Source organism: Bombina bombina, chromosome 7 (assembly GCF_027579735.1).
Source record: "Bombina bombina isolate aBomBom1 chromosome 7, aBomBom1.pri, whole genome shotgun sequence".
NCBI lineage: Eukaryota > Metazoa > Chordata > Amphibia > Anura > Bombinatoridae > Bombina > Bombina bombina.
Genome location: NC_069505.1, coordinates 507,509,613 through 507,536,128, shown reverse-complemented (window position 1 = coordinate 507,536,128; position 26,516 = coordinate 507,509,613). Strand labels below are relative to the sequence as shown.

The 26,516-nt window shown below is 41.9% G+C and overlaps 1 protein-coding gene across 3 annotated transcripts in view; it reads right to left on the bottom strand.

Annotated features, from left to right (window-relative positions):
• The window catches only part of SUPT5H (SPT5 homolog, DSIF elongation factor subunit), a 52,222-nt gene that overhangs the window by 10,338 nt on the left and 15,368 nt on the right, over positions 1 to 26,516 (bottom strand). Inside the window, exons 10-28 of one of the 3 annotated variants that reach the window (XM_053721723.1) lie at positions 25,586 to 25,654; positions 25,120 to 25,371; positions 23,987 to 24,076; positions 13,038 to 13,108; positions 12,448 to 12,553; positions 12,242 to 12,335; positions 5,724 to 5,860; positions 5,373 to 5,528; positions 4,984 to 5,130; positions 4,579 to 4,725; positions 4,361 to 4,486; positions 3,908 to 3,995; positions 3,708 to 3,821; positions 3,489 to 3,591; positions 2,048 to 2,175; positions 1,568 to 1,673; positions 1,279 to 1,437; positions 854 to 1,022; positions 569 to 772 (exon numbers count right to left, since the gene is read on the bottom strand). In XM_053721723.1, coding sequence (XP_053577698.1) covers positions 569 to 772; positions 854 to 1,022; positions 1,279 to 1,437; positions 1,568 to 1,673; positions 2,048 to 2,175; positions 3,489 to 3,591; positions 3,708 to 3,821; positions 3,908 to 3,995; positions 4,361 to 4,486; positions 4,579 to 4,725; positions 4,984 to 5,130; positions 5,373 to 5,528; positions 5,724 to 5,860; positions 12,242 to 12,335; positions 12,448 to 12,553; positions 13,038 to 13,108; positions 23,987 to 24,076; positions 25,120 to 25,371; positions 25,586 to 25,654 — 2,466 coding nt within the window. The remainder of the gene's footprint in view (positions 1 to 568; positions 773 to 853; positions 1,023 to 1,278; positions 1,438 to 1,567; positions 1,674 to 2,047; positions 2,176 to 3,488; positions 3,592 to 3,707; positions 3,822 to 3,907; positions 3,996 to 4,360; positions 4,487 to 4,578; positions 4,726 to 4,983; positions 5,131 to 5,372; positions 5,529 to 5,723; positions 5,861 to 12,241; positions 12,336 to 12,447; positions 12,554 to 13,037; positions 13,109 to 23,986; positions 24,077 to 25,119; positions 25,372 to 25,585; positions 25,655 to 26,516) is intronic. The other 2 variants (XM_053721724.1, XM_053721725.1) reach the window with 2 other exon arrangements.

The window sequence follows — 26,516 nt, the reverse complement described above, 5'->3', positions numbered from 1 at the left end:
GACATAACTAGCGATAGGTACAAGGATACATTATATATTGCAGCCCTACTAACCGTTTTACTGAACCTTCTATAGAGTAATCAAGTTTTAGCATGACTTTATATAATTCTGTAAATTATTTAGCTTTCCCTGCCAATGTAAATAAGAGCGTATTGCCATCTAGGTCTGTAATAGGAAACTATATGTAACTATTGAAGGAGAGGAATTCCAAGGGTGTTTGTGATGGACTGAGTCTTTTAACATAAGACATATTCAGACAGTTCCTCTCTGTGAAGAAACCTACTAACAGGACTCCACAACAAAAGACAAGCAGACTTGGCCTCCAAGTTTGAAACGCAATTCTACTCATACAGGGCCGCTCAGCCTGATACAGACTGGGCTTTTCAGCACAGGACATACACAGATGTGGCAACTTGGCAAGAGACACAGAAAGACAGGGCCTCTCAAAACAAGACCTATTTAAAGACCCCTTCACCACAAGACATGGACAGAAAGGGACCCCAAGTATGAGACTAAAAGAAAGGGTGCTGTGACATTAGAAGCTTTCTAACTAGGTGACAGTACTTACTGTAACACTGCGTATGATTCCGGTCTGTCCAACCACCTGGTTGTCTTGGCATGTATCACGCACCTTCACTTGGATATCTGTGGTTACCCATTCACTAGATACTTGTTCTATGGATGAGCCTGGGGTATGAGGATTGTACCCACCAGGAGAGGGTGCTCCAGGTGTCATGGGGCTGTAACCCATAGGGCTGGGACTCGGACTGGCCTGAAAAAAAAAAGAAAAAACACAATGTAACACTCAAATGTTGAAAATTATGTGTACAAGCTGCTGCTCACAGTGCCCTACCTGGTATGCCATGGGTGAGGGAGTGGGGTGGTAGCTGGCTGGTGAGTGGGTATTCTGGTAGCCTACAGGACTAGGTGCCACTTGGTGATAACTTTGAGGGCTGGGACTAGGTTGGTAGGAACCCTGCGGTGAGGTGGCAGCGTATGGAGAAAACTGGTCTGTATTGTACCTGAAAATAAGAATGAATAAAAAACCAAGAGGAAGTCAAAAAGGTGAATCAGAGATACTGTAAAGGACAAACATCACAAGTAACATTGAAATATATCACAAAAGGAACATAAGCATAAATGTGGGAAAAAGAAAGAGAAGAACAACAAGAGGAAAACAGAGGATGATATAGAGCAACAGAAAGAGAATAAATACCCTAGAAAGGAATGACAGAAAGAGGATTATTAGTTATTAGAAGCAATTAGGCTGTCACTCACATGGCAGGTGTTCCAGGCGTCTGGGGGTGATACGGTGCATTGACTTGAGGTGAGGGCACATCAGGGTACCCAGGAGTTTGAGGATTTGGTGTCCCACCATAGCCCTGGGGTGAGGGCGACGGCTCATCATCGTATCTGTAATCATACTCTTCATCCGCCCTGTGAAAATAACAAACAAGTGAGATGGATAAAAAAAATTGATATTGAGTGTGGAAAGAAAGTAAAAAGGTAATGTGAGGAAAGAAGCAAGAGGGAGAAAAATGGAGTGGGAAGAGAGATGATTACTCACCTGGATGGGGTATTGGGGTTGTTAGGGTCCCATGCCCCACTCTGTGCTGGGGTTCTGCTGCCATCATGCAGCGGGGTCTGAGAGCCATAGTGAGGGGTCCGGCTTCCTGCAAAACAATTGGGCGGAGACGATGGAAGAGGTTGCAGGGGAACAAAGAGTGAAGAGGAAAGTACACAAGAAGGAAGAGTGCTGCAAAGGAGTCTATAGTTTCAAGGAAAAGAGCAAGCTAGTAAAGGAGTTGTGTGGAAAAGAAAAAGCCATGACAAAAGCAGAGTACAGCAAGGAAGGGTACAAGTGTGTAGAGAGTGTTGAAGTAAATGCAAAGAGACTGTAGAGTGTGTGTATGTGAGGGAGGGGCAATAGAGAGCAACTCTACAAGGAGTTGTGAAAAAGAGACAGAGTAATGCAAAAAATACAAAAATGCAGGGAGCCAGAATGTTCCAGGGAAGAGACCAAGTATGCAGGGAAGCAGAAACTGACCATCGTGAAGTGGTGTCTGGGACCCATACATGGGAGTCCGAGAGCCAGTTCCATACATGGGAGTCTGAGATCCATATATAGGGGTACGGAGGTGGGTGGACGCCCTTCCTATGACACGCTGAGAACCGCTGATGGACAAAAGAAATAATTTATCAATAAATTATTGCAGATTTAGAGTGACTGCTCATAAAGCTAAACAACATATTAATGGGAAATAGAGGCTCTTGCACAGCTCAATGTATAATTTGAAATAAAAAAAAAACGTAACCCTCCAGAAAAAGTGAGCTGGTATAATCCAAGACACCCGGATCTCCCACACATCTGAAAGAGGACTGAACCACAATGCCCCTAGTCACGAGTATTCTGCCATACAGAATACAGCACTGGACAAAAGACATCAAACCTCTGCCCCCATCCAGACTTGGTGGCCCCTTATTACACAGAACCTTTACTTGGTTGAATGTGACAATGTATGGGCAGCTCAGGTCATGTGTTACCATGAATTTGCCTTAAATGCAAACCAAATCCACCCTAGTAATCTCGCTCTTTGTGTAAAGTGTTAAGATGGTGACAAGCACACCAGGTCACACAACCTTTATTTCAAACACAGGCAAAGTAGTTTGCCTTTCCTGCTAAGGAGATCTTTAAAGGGATAGTCTAGTCAAAATTATACTTTCACAATTCAGATAGAGCAGCAATTTTAAGCAACTTTCTAATTTACTCCTATTATCAATTTTTCTTTGTTCTCTTGGTATCTTTATATGAATGCAAGCTCAGGAGCTGGCCTATTTTTGGATCAGCACCTGGGCAGCGCTTTCTGATTGGTGGCAATATTTAGACACCAGTCAGAAAGCGCTACCCAGGTGCTAAGCAAAAAATGGGCCGGCTTCTATGCTTACATTCCTGCTTTTTCAAATAAAGATACCAAGAGAACAAAGAAAATTGATAATAGGAGTAAATTAGAAAGTTGCTTAAAATTGCCTGCTCTATCTGAATCATGAAAGTTTAGTTTTGACCAGACTATCCCTTTAACTATGATTGAACCCTGACTGGCTTACTAGTTAGCAATGAACAAACCTGGCTCTCAGTATGTGCAAGGATACAATAATGCCCAACCCACTCTCTGAGACCTTCAAGATAACAGCAACTTTTCCAACCAAGATAGCGTCATACTATTGTTTATGTTGCTGCAACTGTATTATTTAATGCTACTGTAGTAAAAACACATGCTCTCTGGCATTACTGTGCCCTCTAACATTATTGTGCTCTAATTGTATATTCTGTATGTCTTACAAACACATAATGTCATATTCAGAAACTAAAGAAATCTATTGCCTTCTAACACTTAAAACTCTAGACACATACATAATGAACTGATTTTCATAAACACATACAGAGATATTAACAAGCACGTGCACAAAACACAAACACAGCTACTAACACAGTGGTGAGTCGCTGTCTATCCACAGATATAGTCTGACATGTGGAATGTAGTTCAACTCTAGCTGTAGATTCTGTGGCATCCTTCACAACTCCAATGTAACCTAAAAGACGAAAGGAAAAAAAATGAGCAACAGCATCCCAGCACTCACAGGAACAGCACAATGTGAAGATGCACTCCTTGTTACAGGGCTGCTGGGTAACACACACAGAAACTCACCTTTGTAGGGACCTTGAGATATTCGTACAGTCGCACCAATCAAATCATTGTCTCTTCGTCCCCTCCCCCTTCCTGCAGCACCACCTGCTCCTGCTGCACCACCACGCTGTCCTGCTGGCAAGATGGAGACCAGTAAATCTAAAGTAACTAGTTTGTTTCATTGGGCTCTCTTAATGAACCAAATAGTGTTGTATAGTTACCATTACCTGCCCCGCTGGGATGCAGCGGGCTGCTAATTCGAGGACTCATTGGTGCAAATCCACCCATAAAGTTTGTGACATCACGAGGCTATAAGGATACAGATGTTTGGTCAATGATATATAACTCCAAATTGCACCTTCAAATCCTGTACCTTACAGTGCCCTGTCCGGATCAGGCAGTGAACTTTAGACCTGGACACACCTAAATCATGTATCCTAATCCTAATCATGTAAAATCCACACTTTAGTGGTCTCATCCTAAAGTGAGTCTTACCCCTAGAAACCCCCCACCCATATACTTTACACATTAGGATTCCGCTTTACCTAGACGTGCTAAGCCTTAACACAGCAAGCATTCCATGTGGACATTCCCAAATCATGTACCCTACCCTAACAAGGTAATCTATACCTCAGATCACCAAATCATGCCTCTTCCAATAGATTCATTCTTACCTTGGAGCCTCCAGCCAGGACGAGGTATCGTGTTTTACAAACAAACATCCCGCCGTTCTCAACTAGCTTTTTACAGTGAAGAAAAGCATAATTACGGAACAAATGACGAATTTCTCCTTCGCGGCCCTGATGGAAATAAAGTGTATGAGCAACAGAGGAGAAATAGAAGGAGAGAATGCATATGATGGAGTATGCAAGGGCTATAGGGAGTCTCTCACCGAGTGGGGTCCATCGATGACTTTGACAATGTCTTTAACATGAATATTATTCTCTTCTGAGTCCAGAGCCACTGCAAATCGATTATCCTTCTTTCTGTTGACAGCTTGATGTCTAACAGTAACCAGCTTTCCATGCATATTCAGAATCTGCCATAGGAGGGCAGTGTGAGTGGGACTCAGAAACATATGGATCATAAACTAACTTAAGTAGCTGTGGGAGAGTTGGGTGTCAGACAGAGGTGGAAGGGAGATCAGCATCAGATAGGAGAAAGGCCATTGGTAGGAGCAGGAAGACTGGCAGGGTAAGGGAAACATGTTCAGAGTGCCAGAATACAGAGATAAATAACTAGTAAAGGACTTCTGATAATTAAGAGGGTATAAGAAGAGCAGAGGGTATGTACTCACCTGAAAGGTCTCTCTCTCCAGGCGCACAATAACCCCAACCGTCTGAGGGTCTAGCTGCACCATCTCGCCCCACTCATGCTGACCTCCTACATCCACCCCAGAGGCAGTCTCTGAGCACAACTGCAAGTCTCTGGGAAGAACCTTCAGCTGTAGGTATGAGAAAGCAATGAATAAGGAGGACAAAACATGAGAGAGAGTCATGTAGCGTAAACAGGAGGAAATGAGAATATGCAGAAAAACACAAGTAGATGACATGAGACACATGAAAAAAATTATATAGAGAAATAAGTGACAAGACAGATGTGAAAATCAAGAGTGAGAAGTGAAAAGGAAACAAATGAGTAATGTCTCAGTAGCCAGCCAACTACCCAAATAAAGACAGAGCTTACTTCATGCATCGTGAGGTCTGAGAAAAGGATGACAAAATTCTCCTCCACTCGTACAACCAGACCAGTGTCTCCCTCATAGCGTCCAGCGATCACCTTGACATGATCTCCCATACGGAAATATTTCCGCAACTCTTGAGCTGGGAACTCCAACATGTCCTGCAGGGCAGAAAGAAGAAAATGAAGCAAACAAAGGAAGAGTTGGATAAAGTGACGTGAGGTAGAACTATAGAGTAACGCGAGGCAAAGATAAATCGAGGAACAGGACAAAAGATGACAATGGCCCCTTGAAGAGAGCCAAGTGAATGATGGGGGAAAAGGAAGAGCGGCAATGATAGAGGCAGAATATCGCACCTTAAGGTCTTCGTGCTTGGGCAAGATGGTGATTTTGTTTCCATCCACACTAAGAATTTTTCCCTGTAGGTTTATCAACTCTCCTTCACAGACTTCCACATTATCTCCTGGCTGCAGGCTATGCTCCCGCTCTTTACCTGCAAACGTTCAATGCTGTGTTTTTATCCAACGCCAACATGGATCAGAAGTGCGCTGTGTATCAATGCATTGTACACATGTGAAGGTAACATGAGTACGCTCTGTGATACAGTAGGCAGCTTAAAAAGATATGAAACCCAAACATGTTCTTTTGTGATTTAGACAGAGTATATCATTTTAAAAGTTTCCGATTTAATTTTATTATCAAATTTGTTTTGTTCCTATAATATTCTGTGGTGAAGAGGTACCTAGGTAGGGCAATGGGAGCACTACATGGCAGGAAATAGTCCCGCCAACTAGTGCTCTTGCAAATGGATAATATAAAACTGCTTACATCCCTGCTTTTCAACAAAAAAATACCAACAGAACAAAGAAAAATTGATAATAAAAGTAAATTAGAAAGTTGTTTGAAAATCACATGCTCTACCATAATCATGAAAGAAAAAACATAATTTATGCTTACCTGATAAATTCCTTTCTTCTGTTGTGTGATCAGTCCACGGGTCATCATTACTTCTGGGATATAACTCCTCCCCAACAGGAAATGCAAGAGGATTCACCCAGCAGAGCTGTATATAGCTCCTCCCCTCTACGTCAGTCCCAGTCATTCGACCAAGAATCAACGAGAAAGGAGTAACCAAGGGTGAAGTGGTGACTGGAGTATAATTTAAAAAATATTTACCTGCCTTAAAAAGAGGGCGGGCCGTGGACTGATCACACAACAGAAGAAAGGAATTTATCAGGTAAGCATAAATTATGTTTTCTTCTGTTATGTGTGATCAGTCCACGGGTCATCATTACTTCTGGGATACCAATACCAAAGCAAAAGTACACGGATGACGGGAGGGATAGGCAGGCTCACTATACAGAAGGAACCACTGCCTGAAGAACCTTTCTCCCAAAAATAGCCTCCGAAGAAGCAAAAGTGTCAAATTTGTAAAATTTGGAAAAAGTATGAAGCGAAGACCAAGTTGCAGCCTTGCAAATCTGTTCAACAGAGGCCTCATTCTTAAAGGCCCAAGTGGAAGCCACAGCTCTAGTGGAGTGAGCTGTAATTCTTTCAGGAGGCTGCTGTCCAGCAGTCTCATAGGCTAAACGTATTATGCTACGAAGCCAAAAAGATAGAGAGGTAGCAGAAGCTTTTTGACCTCTCCTCTGTCCAGAATAAACGACAAACAGGGAAGAAGTTTGGCGAAAATCTTTAGTTGCCTGCAAGTAGAACTTGAGGGCACGAACTACATCCAGATTGTGTAGAAGACGTTCCTTCTTTGAAGAAGGATTTGGACACAAGGATGGAACAACAATCTCTTGATTGATATTCCTGTTAGTGACTACCTTAGGTAAGAACCCAGGTTTAGTACGCAGAACTACCTTGTCTGAGTGAAAAATCAGGTAAGGAGAATCACAATGTAAGGCTGATAACTCAGAGACTCTTCGAGCCGAGGAAATAGCCATTAAAAACAGAACTTTCCAAGATAACAATTTTATATCAATGGAATGAAGGGGTTCAAACGGAACACCCTGTAAAACGTTAAGAACTAAGTTTAAACTCCATGGCGGAGCAACAGCTTTAAACACAGGCTTGATCCTAGTTAAAGCCTGACAAAAGGCCTGGACGTCTGGATTTTCTGACAGACGCCTGTGTAACAAGATGGACAGAGCTGAAATCTGTCCCTTTAATGAACTAGCTGATAAACCCTTTTCTAAACCTTCTTGTAGAAAGGACAATATCCTAGGGATCCTAACCTTACTCCAGGAGTAACCCTTGGATTCACACCAGTATAGGTATTTACGCCATATTTTATGGTAAATCCTTCTGGTAACAGGTTTCCTAGCCTGTATCAGGGTATCAATAACCGACTCAGAAAAACCACGTTTTGATAAAATCAAGCGTTCAATTTCCAAGCAGTCAGCTTCAGAGAAGTTAGATTTTGATGTTTGAATGGACCCTGTATCAGAAGGTCCTGTCTTAGAGGTAGAGACCAAGGCGGACAGGATGACATGTCCACTAGATCTGCATACCAAGTCCTGCGCGGCCATGCAGGCGCTATTAGAATCACTGATGCTCTCTCCTGTTTGATTTTGGCAATCAATCGAGGAAGCAGCGGGAAGGGCGGGAAGACATAAGCCATCCCGAAGTTCCAAGGTGCTGTCAAAGCATCTATCAGAGCCGCTCCCGGATCCCTGGATCTGGACCCGTAGCAAGGAAGTTTGGCGTTCTGGCGAGACGCCATGAGATCTATCTCTGGTCTGCCCCAACGTCGAAGTATTTGGGCAAAGACCTCCGGATGAAGTTCCCACTCCCCCGGATGAAAAGTCTGGCGACTCAAGAAATCCGCCTCCCAGTTCTCCACTCCCGGGATGTGGATTGCTGACAGGTGGCAAGAGTGAGACTCTGCCCAGCGAATTATCTTTGATACTTCCATCATTGCTAGGGAGCTTCTTGTCCCTCCCTGATGGTTGATGTAAGCTACAGTCGTGATGTTGTCCGACTGAAACCTGATGAACCCCCGAGTTGTTAATTGGGGCCAAGCCAGAAGGGCATTGAGAACTGCTCTCAATTCCAGAATGTTTATTGGAAGGAGACTCTCCTCCTGATTCCATAGTCCCTGAGCCTTCAGAGAATTCCAGACAGCGCCCCAACCTAGTAGGCTGGCGTCTGTTGTTACAATTGTCCAGTCTGGCCTGCTGAATGGCATCCCCCTGGACAGGTGTGGCCGATAAAGCCACCATAGAAGAGAATTTCTGGTCTCTTGATTCAGATTCAGAGTAGGGGACAAATCTGAGTAATCCCCATTCCACTGACTTAGCATGCACAATTGCAGCGGTCTGAGGTGTAGGCGTGCAAAAGGTACTATGTCCATTGCCGCTACCATTAAGCCGATCACCTCCATGCATTGAGCTACTGACGGGTGTTGAATGGAATGAAGGACACGGCATGCATTTTGAAGTTTTGATAACCTGTCTTCTGTCAGGTAAATCTTCATTTCTACAGAATCTATAAGAGTCCCCAAGAATGGAACTCTTGTGAGAGGAAAAAGAGAACTCTTCTTTTCGTTCACTTTCCATCCATGCGACCTTAGAAATGCCAGAACTAACTCTGTATGAGACTTGGCAGTTTGAAAGCTTGAAGCTTGTATTAGAATGTCGTCTAGGTACGGAGCTACCGAAATCCCTCGTGGTCTTAGTACCGCCAGAAGGGCACCTAGAATCTTTGTGAAGATTCTTGGGGCCGTAGCCAATCCGAATGGAAGAGCTACAAACTGGTAGTGCCTGTCTAGGAAGGCAAACCGTAGATACCGGTGATGATCTTTGTGGATCGGTATGTGAAGGTAAGCATCTTTTAAATCCACTGTGGTCATGTACTGACCCTTTTGGATCATGGGCAAGATTGTCCGAATAGTTTCCATTTTGAACGATGGAACTCTTAGGAATTTGTTTAGAATCTTTAAATCTAAGATTGGCCTGAAAGTTCCCTCTTTTTTGGGAACCACAAACAGGTTTGAGTAGAACCCTTGTCCTTGTTCCGACCGCGGAACCGGATGGATCACTCCCATTAATAACAGATCTTGTACACAGCGTAGAAACGCTTCTTTCTTTATCTGGTTTTTTGACAACCTTGACAGATGAAATCTCCCTCTTGGGGGAGATAATTTGAAGTCTAGAAGGTATCCCTGAGATATGATCTCTAGCGCCCAGGGATCCTGAACATCTCTTGCCCAGGCCTGGGCGAAGAGAGAAAGTCTGCCCCCCACTAGATCCGGTCCCGGATCGGGGGCTCTCGGTTCATGCTGTCTTTGGGGCAGCAGCAGGTTTCCTGGCCTGTTTGCCCTTGTTCCAGGACTGGTTAGGCTTCCAGCCTTGCCTGTAACGAGCAACAGCTCCTTCCTGTTTTGGTGTAGTGGAGGTTGATGCTGCTCCCGTCTTGAAATTCCGAAAGGGACGAAAATTAGACTGTCTAGCCTTAGCTTTGGCTTTGTCTTGAGGTAGGGCGTGGCCCTTACCTCCTGTAATGTCAGCGATAATTTCTTTCAAACCGGGCCCAAATAAGGACTGCCCCTTGAAAGGTATATTAAGTAATTTGGACTTAGAAGTAACATCAGCTGACCAGGATTTTAGCCACAGTGCCCTACGTGCCTGTATGGCGAATCCTGAGTTCTTAGCCGTAAGTTTGGTTAAATGTACTACGGCCTCCGAAATGAATGAATTAGCTAGTTTAAGGACTCTAAGCCTGTCCATAATGTCGTCTAGCGTAGATGAACTAAGGTTCTCTTCCAGAGACTCAATCCAAAATGCTGCCGCAGCCGTAATCGGCGCGATACATGCAAGGGGTTGCAATATAAAACCTTGTTGAACAAACATTTTCTTAAGGTAACCCTCTAATTTTTTATCCATTGGATCTGAAAAAGCACAGCTATCCTCCACCGGGATAGTGGTACGCTTAGCTAAAGTAGAAACTGCTCCCTCCACCTTAGGGACCGTTTGCCATAAGTCCCGAGTGGTGGCGTCTATTGGAAACATCTTTCTAAATATTGGAGGGGGTGAGAACGGCACACCGGGTCTATCCCACTCCTTAGTAACAATTTCAGTTAATCTCTTAGGTATAGGAAAAACGTCAGTACTCGCCGGTACCGCAAAGTATTTATCCAACCTACACAGTTTCTCTGGTATTGCAACGGTGTTACAATCATTAAGAGCTGCTAAGACCTCCCCTAGTAATACACGGAGGTTCTCCAATTTAAATTTAAAATTTGAAATATCTGAGTCCAATCTGTTTGGATCAGAACCGTCACCCACAGAATGAAGCTCTCCGTCCTCATGCTCTGCAATCTGTGACGCAGTATCAGACATGGCCCTAGTATTGTCAGCGCACTCTGTTCTCACCCCAGAGTGATCACGCTTGCCTCTTAGTTCTGGTAATTTAGACAAAACTTCAGTCATAACAGCAGCCATATCATGTAATGTTATCTGTAATGGCCGCCCAGATGTACTAGGCGCCATAATATCACTCACCTCCCGGGCGGGAGATGCAGGTACTGCCGCGTGAGGCGAGTTAGTCGGCATAACTCTCCCTTCGCAGTTTGGTGAAATTTGTTCACATTGTACCGATTGACTTTTATTTAAAGTAGCATCAATACAGTTAGTACATAAATTTCTATTGGGCTCCACCTTGGCATTGGAACAAATGACACAGATATTTTCCTCTGAGTCAAACATGTTTAACACACTAGCAATAACTTGCAACCTGGTTATAATCTTTTTTAGCAAAAACGTACTGTGCCTCAAAGAGGTACTTAAACGATTAAATGACAGTTGAGATAATGAACTGAAAAACAGTTATAGCATCAACTTTAAAATAACACAACTTTTAGCAAAGGTTTGTTCCCATTAGTAAATAACAATAACTAAATTTACATAAAATTACAGAGAAACGTTTTTATTCACAGTCAATATAAAATTCTCACAGCTCTGCTGAGAGAATGTACCTCCCTTCAAAGAAGTTTGAAGACCCCTGAGATCTGTCAGAGATGAGCCGGATCATGCAGGAAATATAATAGTAGCTGACTGGAAATTTTTTGATGCGTAACAAAGAGCGCCAAAAACGGCCCCTCCCTCTCACACACAGCAGTGAAGAGAAACGAAACTGTCACAATTTAAAGCAAACTGCCAAGTGGAAAATAATGCCCAAACATTTATTCACTCAGTACCTCAGCAATGTAAACGATTCTACATTCCAGCAAAAACGTTTAACATGATAATACTTATTAAAAGGATTAGTAACCTTAACAGAGTAGTTCCGGTGAAATACCATTCCCAGAATACTGAAGTGTATACATACATGTCATTATAACGGTATAGCAGGATTTTCTCATCAATTCCATTCAGAAAATAAAAACTGCTACATACCTCAATGCAGATTCATCTGCCCGCTGTCCCCTGATCTGAAGCTTTTACCTCCCTCAGATGGCCGAGAACAGCAATATGATCTTAACTACTCCGGTTAAAATCATAGTAAAAAACTCTGGTAGATTCTTCCTCAAAGTCTGCCAGAGAAGTAATAACACGCTCCGGTGTTATTGTAAAATAACAAACTTTTGATTGAAGTCATAAAAACTAAGTATAATCACCATAGTCCTCTCACACATCCTATCTAGTCGTTGGGTGCAAGAGAATGACTGGGACTGACGTAGAGGGGAGGAGCTATATACAGCTCTGCTGGGTGAATCCTCTTGCATTTCCTGTTGGGGAGGAGTTATATCCCAGAAGTAATGATGACCCGTGGACTGATCACACATAACAGAAGAAATGTTGGATTTCATGTCCCTTTAATGTGATGAGCATTACATGTAGAGCTTATGTCATAAAAATTACAGAATTACCTGTTGCCTCAGTAACCACTTCCAAGTCGACCCCCTCTGGTTGGTCCTCAAACTTTTCTAACTCTGACAGTGTTGGCTTCACCCCTTCTGTGATCTATCAGGATAGAGAAAAATAGCATGTATCAGAGTATTAAACGCCCGCAAGACCCCCATATAAAGGTCACAATCATCATACATAGATTTGTGGATCTCAAAATAAGACTCACCACTGCGGACATTGCAAAGCTCTTAAACAGGAACCCCTTTCGACTGTAACGGTTCCCTTCAAAAATAAGAAAATCTCCATCTGAAGAAACATCGCCTCCAAGAGACCTTTGAGGAAAAAACAGAAGTTGTCACAGATAAATCTATTTCACCACAACCAGACTGAAAGCAAAGAAGATGGACTCAGTATATAAGGATCCTCTAAATACTGTGAAAATGCAGAATATTATAACAGAAACTTCAATGCCCACAAAGACCCTCTCTCTTACAGCTTCAGTTTTACAAACAGCAAATGACAAAGAAAGAAGCTTGAAGAAAAAAGGTGAGAAAATTCAAGAGAGTATTGCAAAGGGTTTAAACATATAGCTAAAGGCCCGCCCAGGTGCCGCAGTGCATTGCCCCTCCTGAACAGGAAATGGCCAGTGATCCAATAAGATGCAGCTCCTGTTGGAGGACCTTAGTTATGTGTAGGGAATAAAGAGATAGCTATCAAGGCACATTTGTGAGTAAGCCTAACATATAATACACAGGTACAAGCTGCACCACAGCATATCTTGCATACTCCTAGGGGTAGACAATATTTACTACCCACCTGATCTTCTCTGCATCAAACAGTCTCTGTGGTGGCCTCCGATACTTCTTCCTCTTGGCAAACCAATCTTTCTATAGAGAGAAAACAAAAGAGCAATGTGTGGAGGGAAACATAAAAAACTAAATTTATGCTTACCTGATAAATTTCTCTCTCTTGTGGTGTATCCAGTCCACGGGTTCATCCATTACTTGTGGGATATTCTCCTTCCCAACAGGAAGTTGCAAGAGGACACCCACAGCAGAGCTGTCTATATAGCTCCTCCCCTAACTGCCACTCCCAGTCATTCGACCGAAGACAAGCAAGAAAAAAGGAGAAACTATAGGGTGCAGTGGTGACTGTAGTTTAAAAATAAAAAACATCTGCCTTAAAGTGACAAGGCGGACCGTGGACTGGATACACCACAAGAGAAAGAAATTTATCAGGTAAGCATAAATTTTGTTTTCTCTTGTAAGGTGTATCCAGTCCACGGGTTCATCCATTACTTGTGGGATACCAATACCAAAGCTTTAGGACACGGATGAAGGGAGGGACAAGGCAGGAACTTAAGCGGAAGGCACCACTGCCTGCAAGACCTTTCTCCCAAAAATAGCCTCCGAGGAAGCAAAAGTATCAAATTTGTAGAATTTAGAAAAAGTATGAAGCGAAGACCAAGTCGCCGCCTTACAAATCTGTTCAACAGAGGCCTCATTTTTAAAAGCCCATGTGGAAGCTACCGCTCTAGTGGAATGAGCTGTAATTCTTTCAGGAGGCTGCTGGCCAGCAGTCTCATAAGCAAAACGGATTATGCTTCTCAGCCAAAAAGAAAGAGAAGATGCCGAAGCCTTTTGGCCTCTCCTCTGTCCAGAGTAGAAAACAAACAATGCAGATGTTTGACGAAAATCCTTAGTAGCTTGTAAATAAAACTTTAAAGCACGAACCACGTCAAGATTGTGTAATAGACGTTCCTTCTTTGAAGAAGGATTAGGACACAGTGACGGAACAACAATCTCCTGATTGATATTCTTATTAGATACCACCTTAGGAAGAAACCCAGGTTTGGTACGCAAAACTACCTTATCTGCATGGAAGATCAGATAAGGGGAATCACACTGTAAGGCAGATAACTCTGAAACTCTACGAGCCAAAGAGATAGCTACCAAAAACAGAACTTTCCAAGATAAAAGCTTGATACCTATGGAATGCAGAGGTTCAAACGGAACCCCTTGAAGAACTTTAAGAACTAAATTTAAACTCCATGGTGGAGCAACAGGTTTAAACACAGGCTTGATTCTAACTAAAGCCTGACAAAACGCCTGAACGTCTGGAACATCTGCCAGACGCTTGTGTAGAAGAATAGACAGAGCAGAAATCTGTCCCTTTAAGGAACTAGCTGACAATCCCTTCTCCAATCCTTCTTGGAGAAAGGATAATATCCTAGGAATCCTGACTTTACTCCATGAGTAACCCTTGGATTCACACCAATGAAGATATTTACACCATATCTTATGATAGATTTTCCTGGTGACAGGCTTTCGAGCCTGAATTAAGGTATCAATGACCGACTCAGAGAAACCACGTTTTAACAAAATCAAGCGTTCAATCTCCAAGCAGTCAGCCGCAGAAAAATTAGATTTGGATGTTTGAATGGACCTTGGAGTAGAAGGTCCTGCCTCAGCGGCAGAGACCATGGTGGAAAGGATGACATGTCCACCAGATCTGCATACCAAGTCCTGCGTGGCCACGCAGGTGCTATCAAAATCACCAAAGCTCTCTCCTGCTTGATCTTGGCAATCAGACGAGGGAGGAGAGGAAATGGTGGGAACACATAAGCCAGGCTGAAGGACCAGGGCGCTGCTAGAGCATCTATCAGCGCTGCCTGGGGATCCCTTGACCTGGACCCGTAACAAGGAAGCTTGGCGTTCTGACGAGACGCCATCAGATCCAGTTCTGGTTTGCCCCATAGTTGAATCAGCTGGGCAAATACCTCCGGATGGAGCTCCCACTCCCCCGGATGAAAAGTCTGCCGACTTAGAAAATCTGCCTACCAGTTCTCTACTCCTGGGATATGGATAGCTGAGAGATGGCAAGAGTGAACCTCTGCCCATAGAATTATCTTTGAAACCTCCAACATTGCCAGGGGGCTTCTTGTTCCCCCCTGATGGTTGATATAGGCTACAGTCGTGATATTGTCCGACTGAAATCTGATGAACCTGACCGCAGCTAGTTGAGGCCAAGCCTGAAGAGTATTGAATATCGCTCTCAGTTCCAGAATGTTTATCGGAAGGAGGGCTTCCTCCTGAGTCCATGAACCCTGAGCCTTCAGGGAGTTCCAGACCGCGCCCCAGCCCAGAAGGCTGGCATCTGTCGTCACTATAGTCCACTCTGGCCTGCAGAAACTCATTCCCCTGGACAGATGTACGCGAGATAACCACCAGAGAAGAGAATCCCTGGTCTCTTGATCCAGATTTAGCAGAGGGGACAAATCTGTGTAGTCCCCATTCCACTGATTGAGCATGCAAAGTTGCAGAGATCTGAGATGTAGGCGGGCAAACGGAACTATGTCCATTGCCGCTACCATTAGGCCGATTACTTCCATACACTGAGCCACTGGCGGCCGAGAAGTGGAATGAAGAGCACGGCAGGAAGTTAGAAGCTTTGATAATCTGACCTTTGTCAGAAACATTTTCATTTCTACTGAAACTATCAGGGTCCCTAGGAAGGAAACTCTTGTGAGAGGGGAGAGAGAACTCTTTTCTTCGTTCACCTTCCACCCGTGAGACATCAGAAAGGCCAGAACAATGTCCGTATGGGACTTGGCGATTTGAAAAGTCGACGCCTGTATCAGAATGTCGTCTAGGTAAGGAGCCACTGCAATGCCCCGTGGTCTTAGAACCGCCAGTAGGGACCCTAGAACCTTCGTAAAGATTCTTGGTGCCGTGGCTAACCCGAAGGGAAGAGACACAAACTGGTAATGCCTGTCTAAGAAGGCGAACCTGAGGAACTGATGATGATCTTTGTGAATCGGAATGTGGAGATAAGCATCCTTTAAGTCCACGGTAGTCATATATTGACCCTCCTGGATAATAGGAAGGATGGTTCGGATAGTCTCCATCTTGAAGGATGGGACCCTGAGAAATTTGTTTAGGATCTTGAGATCCAAGATTGGTCTGAAAGTTCCCTCTTTTTTGGGAACTATAAACAGATTTGAATAGAAGCCCTGCCCCTGTTCCTCCATTGGAACTGGATGGATCACTCCCATAACCAGTAGGTCTTGAACACAACGTAAGAATGCCTAAGAGATGAAATCTCCCCTTGGGAGATGAAGCTTTGAAGTCCAGAAGATATTCCTGGGAAACAATCTCTAATGCCCAGGGATCCTGGACGTCCCTTGCCCAAGCCTGGGCGAAGAGGGAAAGTCTGCCCCCTACTAGATCCGGTCCCGGATCGGGGGCTACTCCTTCATGCTGTCTTAGAGGCAGCCGCAGGTTTCTTGGCCTGCTTCCCCTTGTTCCAAGCCTGGTTAGGTCTCCAGACTGGTTTGGACTGGGCGCAATTTCCCTCTTGTTTTTCATTAGAGGAAACTGAAGCTGCGCCACTCTTGAAGTTTTGAAAGGAACAATAATTATTCTGTTTGGTCCTTAACTTAGTGGACCTATCCTGAGGAAGGGCGTGTCCTTTTCCTCCAGTAATATCAGAAATGATCTCCTTCAGACCAGGCCCGAATAGGGTCTGTCCCTTGAAGGGGATGTTAAGAAGCTTAGACTTTGAAGTAACGTCTGCTGACCAGGACTTAAGCCATAGCGCCCTACGCGCCAAAATGGCAAAACCTGAATTCTTAGCCGTTAGCTTGGCTTAATGAAAAATGGCGTCAGAAATAAAGGAGTTAGCTAACTTAAGAGCTTTAATCCTGTCTAGAATATCGTCTAGCAGGGTCTCCACCTGTAGAGCCTCCTCAAGAGACTCAAACCAAAAAGCCGCTGCAGCAGTAACTGGGGCAATGCATGCAAGAGGCTGGAGAATAAAACCTTGATGTATAAAAATTTTCTTAAGGAGACCCTCCAATTTTTTATCCATAGGATCTAGGAAAGCACAACTGTCCTCGACGGGGAGAGTTGTACGCTTAGCTAGGGTAGAGACTGCTCCCTCCACCTTAGGAACCGTCTGCCACGAGTCCCGTATGGTGGCATTTATGGGAAACATTTTGAAAGCAGGAGGGGGAGAGAACGGCACACCTGGTCTATCCCATTCCTTAGTAATAATTTCCGAAAACCTCTTAGGGACTGGAAAAACATCAGTGTAAACAGGCACTGCAAAGTATTTTCCATTTTACACAATTTCTCTGGAACCACAATGGGGTCACAGTCATCCAGAGTCGCTAAAACCTCCCTAAACAATAAGCGGAGGTGTTCAAGCTTAAATTTAAACGCTGTCATTTCAGAATCAGACTGAAGTAACGCCTTCCCTGAGTCTGAAATGTCACCCACATATAGAAGCTCACCTGCCTCGGCTTCTGAGCATTGTGAGGGTATATCGGACACAGGCATTAAAGCGTCAGAAAGCCCTGTAAGCCCCAGAGCTGTCTCGCTTTCCTTGTAACCCTGGCAGTTTGGAGAATACCTCTGAGAGGGTAGCATTCATAACTGCCGCCATGTCCTGTAAGGTAAAAGAATTAGACGCGCTAGATTTACTTGGCGTCACTTGAGCGGGAGTTATAGGTTCTGACACATGGGGAGAGCTAGATGGCATAATCTCCCTCTTTTCAGTCAGAGAATCCCCTGGAGATAAATCTTTAAGCGCCATAATATGGTCTTTATAGGGCAGTGGGGAGTAAGTCTGGACAGATACTGAAATGAACTCAGGCCAACTCTAAAAGAACTGTGATCTCTCAAACACAGTCCCGTAGAAGGTCAAGTAGGTCTAAGGTGGATGATAGAGTGGCGCACAAGGCTAAGTTCATAAATCCTATATATAATAGTGATAAAAACCAATAAAAACCAATATCCTTACCAAAAAATTATATATATACAATATACACGCTGTTATTAAGCACTAAAATACACGCTGTAATTAAGCACTAAAATGGACGTACGATCAGAAAAATCATTTAATAGTCAATTCACAAACTTAGAATAAAACAGATAAGTTAAATAAATAAACATAGGAAAAAACTTATACTCGATAAATCAATTGGGGCAGTTAATAATGCATAGAATTTAAAAATAATCTGTAAGATGTGGCCACATCGTCTAAAATCTAGTATTAAATGCTAAAACCTGTCAATTAATAAAGTGTTAGATACAAGATCATAGATATACAATGTACGATAAAGGTGATACGTTTTGGAGGATGTTAGTACTCTAAAAAAAAAGACGCTAGATATAAGGCAAGAGCGCTCACAAATATAATAAATATATATATATAATAAAACTTCTGCTTGTACTATAATAGTCAATGATAAATGATATTAACCCGGCAAATATATTAGTAAAAATTCCAGTTTCCCTTTTTGTGCACAGACAATGATTGGCAAATAAACCAGTCACCAAGAGCAAATATGATATTTGGTAGTTCATATATCCTAGAATCTCAGGAATGTGGGTCTTTTCCAAGTACTTATAAGTAAGATACTGACCGGTCAGATAATTTGAAACTCCAAAAAATGATAAAGTATAGTTGGAATTGTATTCCACGTACCTGACAGACTTGCGGCTAGGAGTAGCTCCGATACTGTTTCCAGGCTCACAGCAGAGTGAGCAACGAAGAGCACTGCACGCTGAGCTTGTTTCCTGCTCCCAAGCGTGACTCCTGCGTCTTCACTGTCTGCGTGCGTGGAATTTTTACTAATATATTTGCCGGGTTAATATCATTTATCATTGACTATTATAGTACAAGCAGAAGTTTTATTATATATATATATTTATTATATTTGTGAGCGCTCTTGCCTTATATCTAGCGTCTTTTTTTTTAGAGTACTAACATCCTCCAAAACGTATCACCTTTATCGTACATTGTATATCTATGATCTTGTATCTAACACTTTATTAATTGACAGGTTTTAGCATTTAATACTAGATTTTAGACGATGTGGCCACATCTTACAGATTATTTTTAAATTCTATGCATTATTAACTGCCCCAATTGATTTATCGAGTATAAGTTTTTTCCTATGTTTATTTATTTAACTTATCTGTTTTATTCTAAGTTTGTGAATTGACTATTAAATGATTTTTCTGATCGTACGTCCATTTTAGTGCTTAATTACAGCGTGTATTTTAGTGCTTAATAACAGCGTGTATATTGTATATATATAATTTTTTGGTAAGGATATTGGTTTTTATTGGTTTTTATCACTATTATATATAGGATTTATGAACTTAGCCTTGTGCGCCACTCTATCATCCACCTTAGACATAATATGGTCTTTATAGTTTATAGAAATATCAGTACATTTGGTACACATTCTAAGAGGGGGTTTCACCATGGCTTCCAAACATAATGAACAAGGAGTTTCCTCTATGTCAGACATGTTTAACAGACTAGTAGTGAGACAAGCAAACTTGGAAAACACTTTAATAAAGGTGAAACAGCAATTAAACAAAAACGTTACTATGCCTTTAAGAGAAAAAAACTAGCACTTAAACTGAAAAACAGTGTAAAAATAAAGTAAAGTCTTTGAAATTTTTACAGTGTGTGTAAGGGACTAAAGCAACATTGCACCCACTTGCAAATGGATGATTAACCCCTTAGGCCCCAAACCGGATTGAAAAACGTTAAAAGTCAATTGAGCACCTTGCCACAGCTCTGCTGAGGCTCCTACCCCTGCCCTCAAAAACGATTTTGTGCAGAAATAACCCCTTTGAAATGGTCCTCAGATGCCAGAGGACTCCTCTAGGGAAGCTGGATGTCTCAGTCTGAATTAAAACTGCGCAGTTAGAGCACTAAAATAGGCCCCTCCCACCATGTACTGGATGCCAGAGGGGCCTTAAGAAAATACTCCTAGGAGGATCTGATTAGCCATGTGGAAACTAGGCCACAAATAAAGACTTATCTCCCTCAGAGAAAAAACGTCCTATTTATGAAATCATGTAAACGTTTTGTCACTAAGTAATATGATTATTAACATGAGTATTACCCTGTTTTGTAAGCATGATCCCAGTCGCTGTTAAATCACTGCATCAGGCTTACCTCAAATACAAAAAGGCTCTTTCAGCATTTTCTAGAACTTATTCATCTCTCTAGAAATAAAAATACTGAACATACCTCAAAGCAGGTAATCTGCAGACCGTTCCCCCAACTGAAGTTTTCCCATATTCTTCAGTTATGTGTGAGAACAGCAATGGACCTTAGTTACAAACCGCTAAGATCATCAAACCTCCAGGCAGAATTCTTCTTCTAATTTCTGCCTGAGAGTAAAACAGTACAACGCCGGTACCGTTTAAAAATAACAAACTCTTGATTGAAGGTAAAACTACACTAAGAGATAGAACAAATAGAATAAGCGCCACAGGTGATTACCCTTAAGCTTTATACGTGAGGCCTCCTAGCTGGCCTCAAGTGAACTGTCAAATAGTAAAGAATGTGTATAAGGCGCCTAAAAAGGCTGGGTAATGTCTACACTACACTAAGACACCACACATCTCTTGATACTTCCTTTCTTGTCGAGAGTTGCAAGAGAATGACTGGGGGTGGCAGTTAGGGGAGGAGCTATATAGACAGCTCTGCTGTGGGTGTCCTCTTGCAACTTCCTGTTGGGAAGGAGAATATCCCACAAGTAATGGATGAACCCGTGGACTGGATACACCTTACAAGAGAAACATAGATATTGACGGCAGATAAAGGTCATAGGCCCAGCAAGTCTGTCGATATTTCCTAAAGGTAGTAACGTATCTAGTGCATAGGTTAGCCTAATGCTTACCCCAGGCATTCTTAAAGTCCCACACAGTGTTTGTCATTACCACCTCTTTATTCCATGAATCAATCACCCTTTCTGTAAAGAAGTTCTTCCTCAAATTACTCCTGAATATACTACCCTTCAGCTTAAGATCATAACCCCTTGTTCTTGAATTATCCTTTTTATGTAAAATACTGACTGGCTCAGTTTTACTAAGCCCTTTAATATACTTTAAAGTTGCTATTATATCACCTCTTTCCCTTCTCTCCTCTAAGCTATACATATTTAGGTAATTGAGCCTCTCATGGTAAGTTTTATTTTTTAGACCATGTACCATTTTTGTAGTCCTCCTTTGTACAGATTCAAGTTTGTTTATATTCTTCTGAAGATATGGCCTCCAGAACTGCACACAATACTCTAGGTGAGGCCTAACTAATGATCTGTATGTAACAGACCGATAGTAACATAAAAACCTTACTATTTCTGCTGTAAATACCTCTACCAATACATCCAAGCATTCTGCTGGCCTTACTCGCTCGATGCGGTACTACATTGTTTACTAAATTTTAAATAAACTGAAATAATAATTCCCAAGTCCCATTCCTCATTTGTAGCAGTCAGTAAAGCGTCATTGAGTCTGTAATTAACATTTAAAGTTTTGTTCCCTAAATGCATAATTTTACCCCTTTGCTTTGTTAAGCTTTATATCCCAGAGAGAACAAAATATTACCAACTACCAGTGGCTGTCAGAGATTAAGATTTTGGCTACAGATAGATCCTTTTCTTCACACTCAGTAACAGCAATGGTTGTTTTCATTATGCATTTAATTCCCACCGTACATCCCTTGCCAGCCTCCAAACCACAACGTGCCAAATGAGAACAGATAACCATGAACATAACCAACAAAAAACATACAAAGGCAGCATATGAAGCAGTAGGCTCTGTGTGTGTGGTCACAGTGAATCTGAAGAAAGGGGGGGGGGGGGCTCCTTTTCCATTCTGAAACTGGCCTTGCAGCACTAACAGCCTTTTTGAAAAATAGAGGCTTCCCTGAGCACATATAAATGTAACTCATGGCAAACTGTATCCATCACCGAAGTGTTATTTCAGGCTTATTATGTGCCCAAGTATGGCTACTTTTATTAGGATATTCAGAGTCACATCGCCATATAAATTTCAAGACCCGACAGCCTTGTGCAGTTTAGCAAAGGGCTTGGAGCAGTAAACTGCAGTAAAATTTAGGACTAACGTGCAATCACTTATTATACTAGAAGAGCATTCTAATGGAATATGAAGTAGATATGTATATTTAAATATTCCTCTCTTTACTATATGCTTAAAGTAATGGTAAACTCTGTGTAGCCAAAAGATGTAACTATAATCTCTGTGTTCTAATTATAATATAATCCATTTTTCGTCTAACCATGTATATGTTAAATAACTTACAATTGCTGTTTTTACATGAATCTCTGATGTAAGCCCCCTCCTGCCCCTCGCCGTTGCATAATAAATCATTCTGAGCAGCATCCAATCAGTAAGCTTGTCGTCCAACAGGCTTACTTATATGTCGGCATTGTACGCATGTGCAATATAGGACACTTCTTCCAACACGCTCTTCCCATCAGTAGCATTGCAAAACGGCACAGAATTTGTGGGTATACACACTTCCCCCTATTTATTCAGCTTTGTCACATACTTCATAATAGTAACATGTTTGTTTTCGTGTAAGGGGACGATTGCTTGCTCGCTCACTCATATGTCATCTAGAGCTTTGTGCATGCGCTATTAGAGAGCAGTGTTGGGAGCGCACAGAGGCTCTGACATGTATAGCGGGTGGGACCGATATGCACGTCACATCGGCGCTTGAAGTAAAATTGTGTGGTAAAAAAAAAAAACACACAAGGCTCTATTTCTGTTTAAATGGAGTGATAGCAAAAATTCTTAAAAATTCTCTGGTATTTTTGGCAAGTTTTTCTCTGAAATTCCTGGTAGCTAAGGGGTTAAAGGGGAAATTAAAACAGTAAATACAGACTAGATATGATGATGTATTCAAAGCAAAGAATAGTCTGAATCATGCAGATTTATTTTTTATATGCATGTTAGTAGTTGAAATAATATAAGAAATAAGGGTAAAGTTTTAGTTTCTATAAAGTAATGGGTGCTGGCACGTTGGAGCCTAGATTCCCCCTTATCTTTATTTTTCTGAGGATAATTAGAAACAAATATAAAACAGGCAATAAAATGTCCAAACACTGAATTGTGCAAACAATGACTGTGGAATATGATAACTATCTAACATGGTTTCCAAGCAACTTTGTTTGCACACTCTCTTACTGCCTGCTTTATAGCTGTCCCTAATCACCCTAAACAGGAGACACAGATAAGGGGAAAACTTAGGTTGCAACACAGAAACGCCCATTAGTTTATAGAAACTTTGAGGAATCGGAAAGCCCACAATAATTATTTACTTATAGGAAAAGGAGACAAAACAAATAACAAAAGCATATTGCAAGCTTTTTTTTTGCAATCTAATAATGTTTAATGTCCTTAAAGTACCAGTAAATATAGTAGATTTGCATAAGCAACAAATGAGTGATACAAAGACAATGTAATAGCACTTAGTCTGAACTTTAAATGAGTAGTAGATTTTTTTGGGACAAATTTCAAAGTTATGTCTATTTCCACTCCTCCTGTATCATGTGACAGCCATCAGCCAATCACAAATGCATATACGTATATATACAGTGAATTTTTGCACATGCTAAGTAGGAGCTGGTGACTCAAAAAGTGTAAATATAAAAAGACTGTGCAAAGTTTGTGAATGGAAGTAAAGTTGTTTAAAATTGCTGCTCTATTTGAATCATGAAAGTTTCATTTTGACTTGAGTGTCCCTTTAAGAGAGCACTCAAAACAACTATGAGTTTTAGCATCTCCAATGACAGACGGTAAAAATGTTAATGTAGTTAGCAGCAACATCATACGAATAAGTGAATTTGGTACAAGCCCATCCACGACAATCTCAACACAATTGACAAGAGTTCATCCTTGACCAATACAACTAGGCAACTGCAGACTTACCAAGCTCATGCGAGCTTTGATTCGGTCATAGTCAATCCTCGGAATCATTTTCAGCGAGATCGTATTCTGACTGGGCTCTACGTAGTCCACCTGGAACCAAGAAAAAAATTGAGGAAGAAAAAAAAAAAAAAAGTAAATGCAAGAAGAAGAATGGAAGAGAGACATGGGAAAGAAAGAAAGGTAGACAGGAGAGGAGAGGAACAGCAAATGAGTGAAGGAAATACAAGTTGTAAAGCTAAAGGAATACGACAAAATTAGAATCAACCAATCATTTCTTTAATTTAAAGGTAACGTGCCCGTTCCCTGTGCCTATCTTTGCATATTCCTCTGGTACAAACCCAATTCTTTGCCACCATGCTCATCCTACTGCCCCTTACTTTTCGTCCATCAGTTCAATACCTAAGTCTGTTCATTTCGCCACAGATGCAGTGCCCATTCCCTAATCCCTTCTCATTCCGCCCACAGCACCAAATACTTGTCCCCTTCTTATTCTCCTCACAAAGAGTGCTACTTCATTCCCTCCTCCCCAAGGGACAGTGCCCATTGAATGTTTCCCCTTTATCTCCCAGGGCAAGGAACATTTCTTGCCCTTTCCTCCTCAAACAGCAAAAAGCTGTCATTGCTTGCCTCCACCTCTGCACTGTGCCCATTTCTTATCACACATCTACAGAGCTTATTCCTTGCCGAATTCTCCTCATACAGTGAACAGTGCTTGCCCCCCTCCTACTCCCACACGTAAGTTCCAGTTTACTTCAATGATCAAATAAAGCTTGTTCTCTTGGTATTGTTGTTTTAAAAGCATATCTAGATAGGCTCAGGAACGTGCGCATGTCTGTGGCACGCTATGAAAGCAGTTTCGCAAGAATGCTTTTAACAATGTTATACACTGTGCAAACATTTCTTCATCTAGTGCTCAAAAGAATTCTTTCCAAACGGCTGCCATATAGTGCTCCGATAACCTTCATGCTGCCTACGTAGGTATTCTCCCTTCAACAAAGTAAATTTGATAACACATGTAAATTAGAAACTCTCCTAAAATTGTATGCTCTATCATGAAGATAAAACAAGTATGTCAGGTCCATTTAAAATGCACAACCCTTGGCCCATACTGGTCCATAGAGAGAATTGCTCACCTGGGCAATGTCGTCCTTGTAGATGCCTCTCTTGAGTCGTACCCAGGATTTGGGCTTAAGGTTGGTGACTTCCTTCACAACTTTCAGGACATCTGTCATTTCCTTTATGGGTACCATCTGCTGATTCCAGAAGCCCATGCGCAGGTTTCCCACACCCTCAATGGCCTGCTTTACATGGGTTTGTTTGTAAGCCTCCACATAGATGTATCCCTTCACATGTTCAGGGGCAACCACAGACTTTATCTGCAGGGGCTATAAAAAGTATCCAGACATCAGTATAAGAGGAGGGGGGGGGGGGGATTAAAAAAATAAATAAAAAGGGAGGTGAAAAAGAAAGGGAGAGATGAGACTTCACTGAGGAAGAACACATCAGTGACAGAGAGTGAAGACATCAGAGGAGGGGCATCATATGGGTATACATACAGGTGACAACCAAGGAAGAGTAAGAGAAGACCATCTGACTTACTGTGTCTGTAAACTGGTATGCAATGAATTTCCTCATGAGGGAGATCACTGTAGCTCGTTCCTCTCCAATCTGCATTGAGAAAGTGAGATATCCACGTTGGGAACAAAAAACAGCAATTGTGCATGTGCCCAAGTACAAACACCTATAAAGCTTACGATTAACAAAGCCCAATCAGAGCACAGGTACCCTGACAAAAAGCAACTCATCAGCACACAGGTCAACAGTCAAAAGCAGCAGCAAATCAGAGCACAGGTACCTGATGAGTAAGATGAATAAACTGCAGACCCAATGACAAACAGCAACAGATACATGCAACGATACATTACAATGAGAACCACATGATCTGTTCTTGAATACCCAGCATCAGATCTGTGCAAATATACCTGACAACAAGCAGCACTTGATCTGCACACGGATACCTGAGCAATACTTGTCCAGTGTTAAACACAAGCAGGGTATACATCACCAATAATATACACCAGAATGGGGTACGGACATCAAAAAAATGACACACCAATATATGTATAAACACCTAAATGGTCCTCTCACCAAACAACAATAATCTGATCATTGTAAACACATCTAAAAAGGGACATGATACTGTTCTTGGTTCCGTCTATAACAGAATGTTTAAAAATGTATAGCACTGCATGTTTTTTTAAAAATTAGATGTTACCATGCTGAACCCCCCCCCCCAACTTTTTAACAGCCATTGAGTAATAAGAGCCCTGTATACAATCATGCACTTAGTTTCACATTCAATTAAGGCAGCTTTCACTTAACCTTTAACAAAGTTTAAATGCTTTTAAAACATTATCTATAAATTTCTATATTGAGATATATAACATTTTTCAAAGCTTTTTGCACAAATGTTAAATAAATACATGTATGTTAAATTATGAAATTAATTTGTGCTTTAGATGGCAAAAAA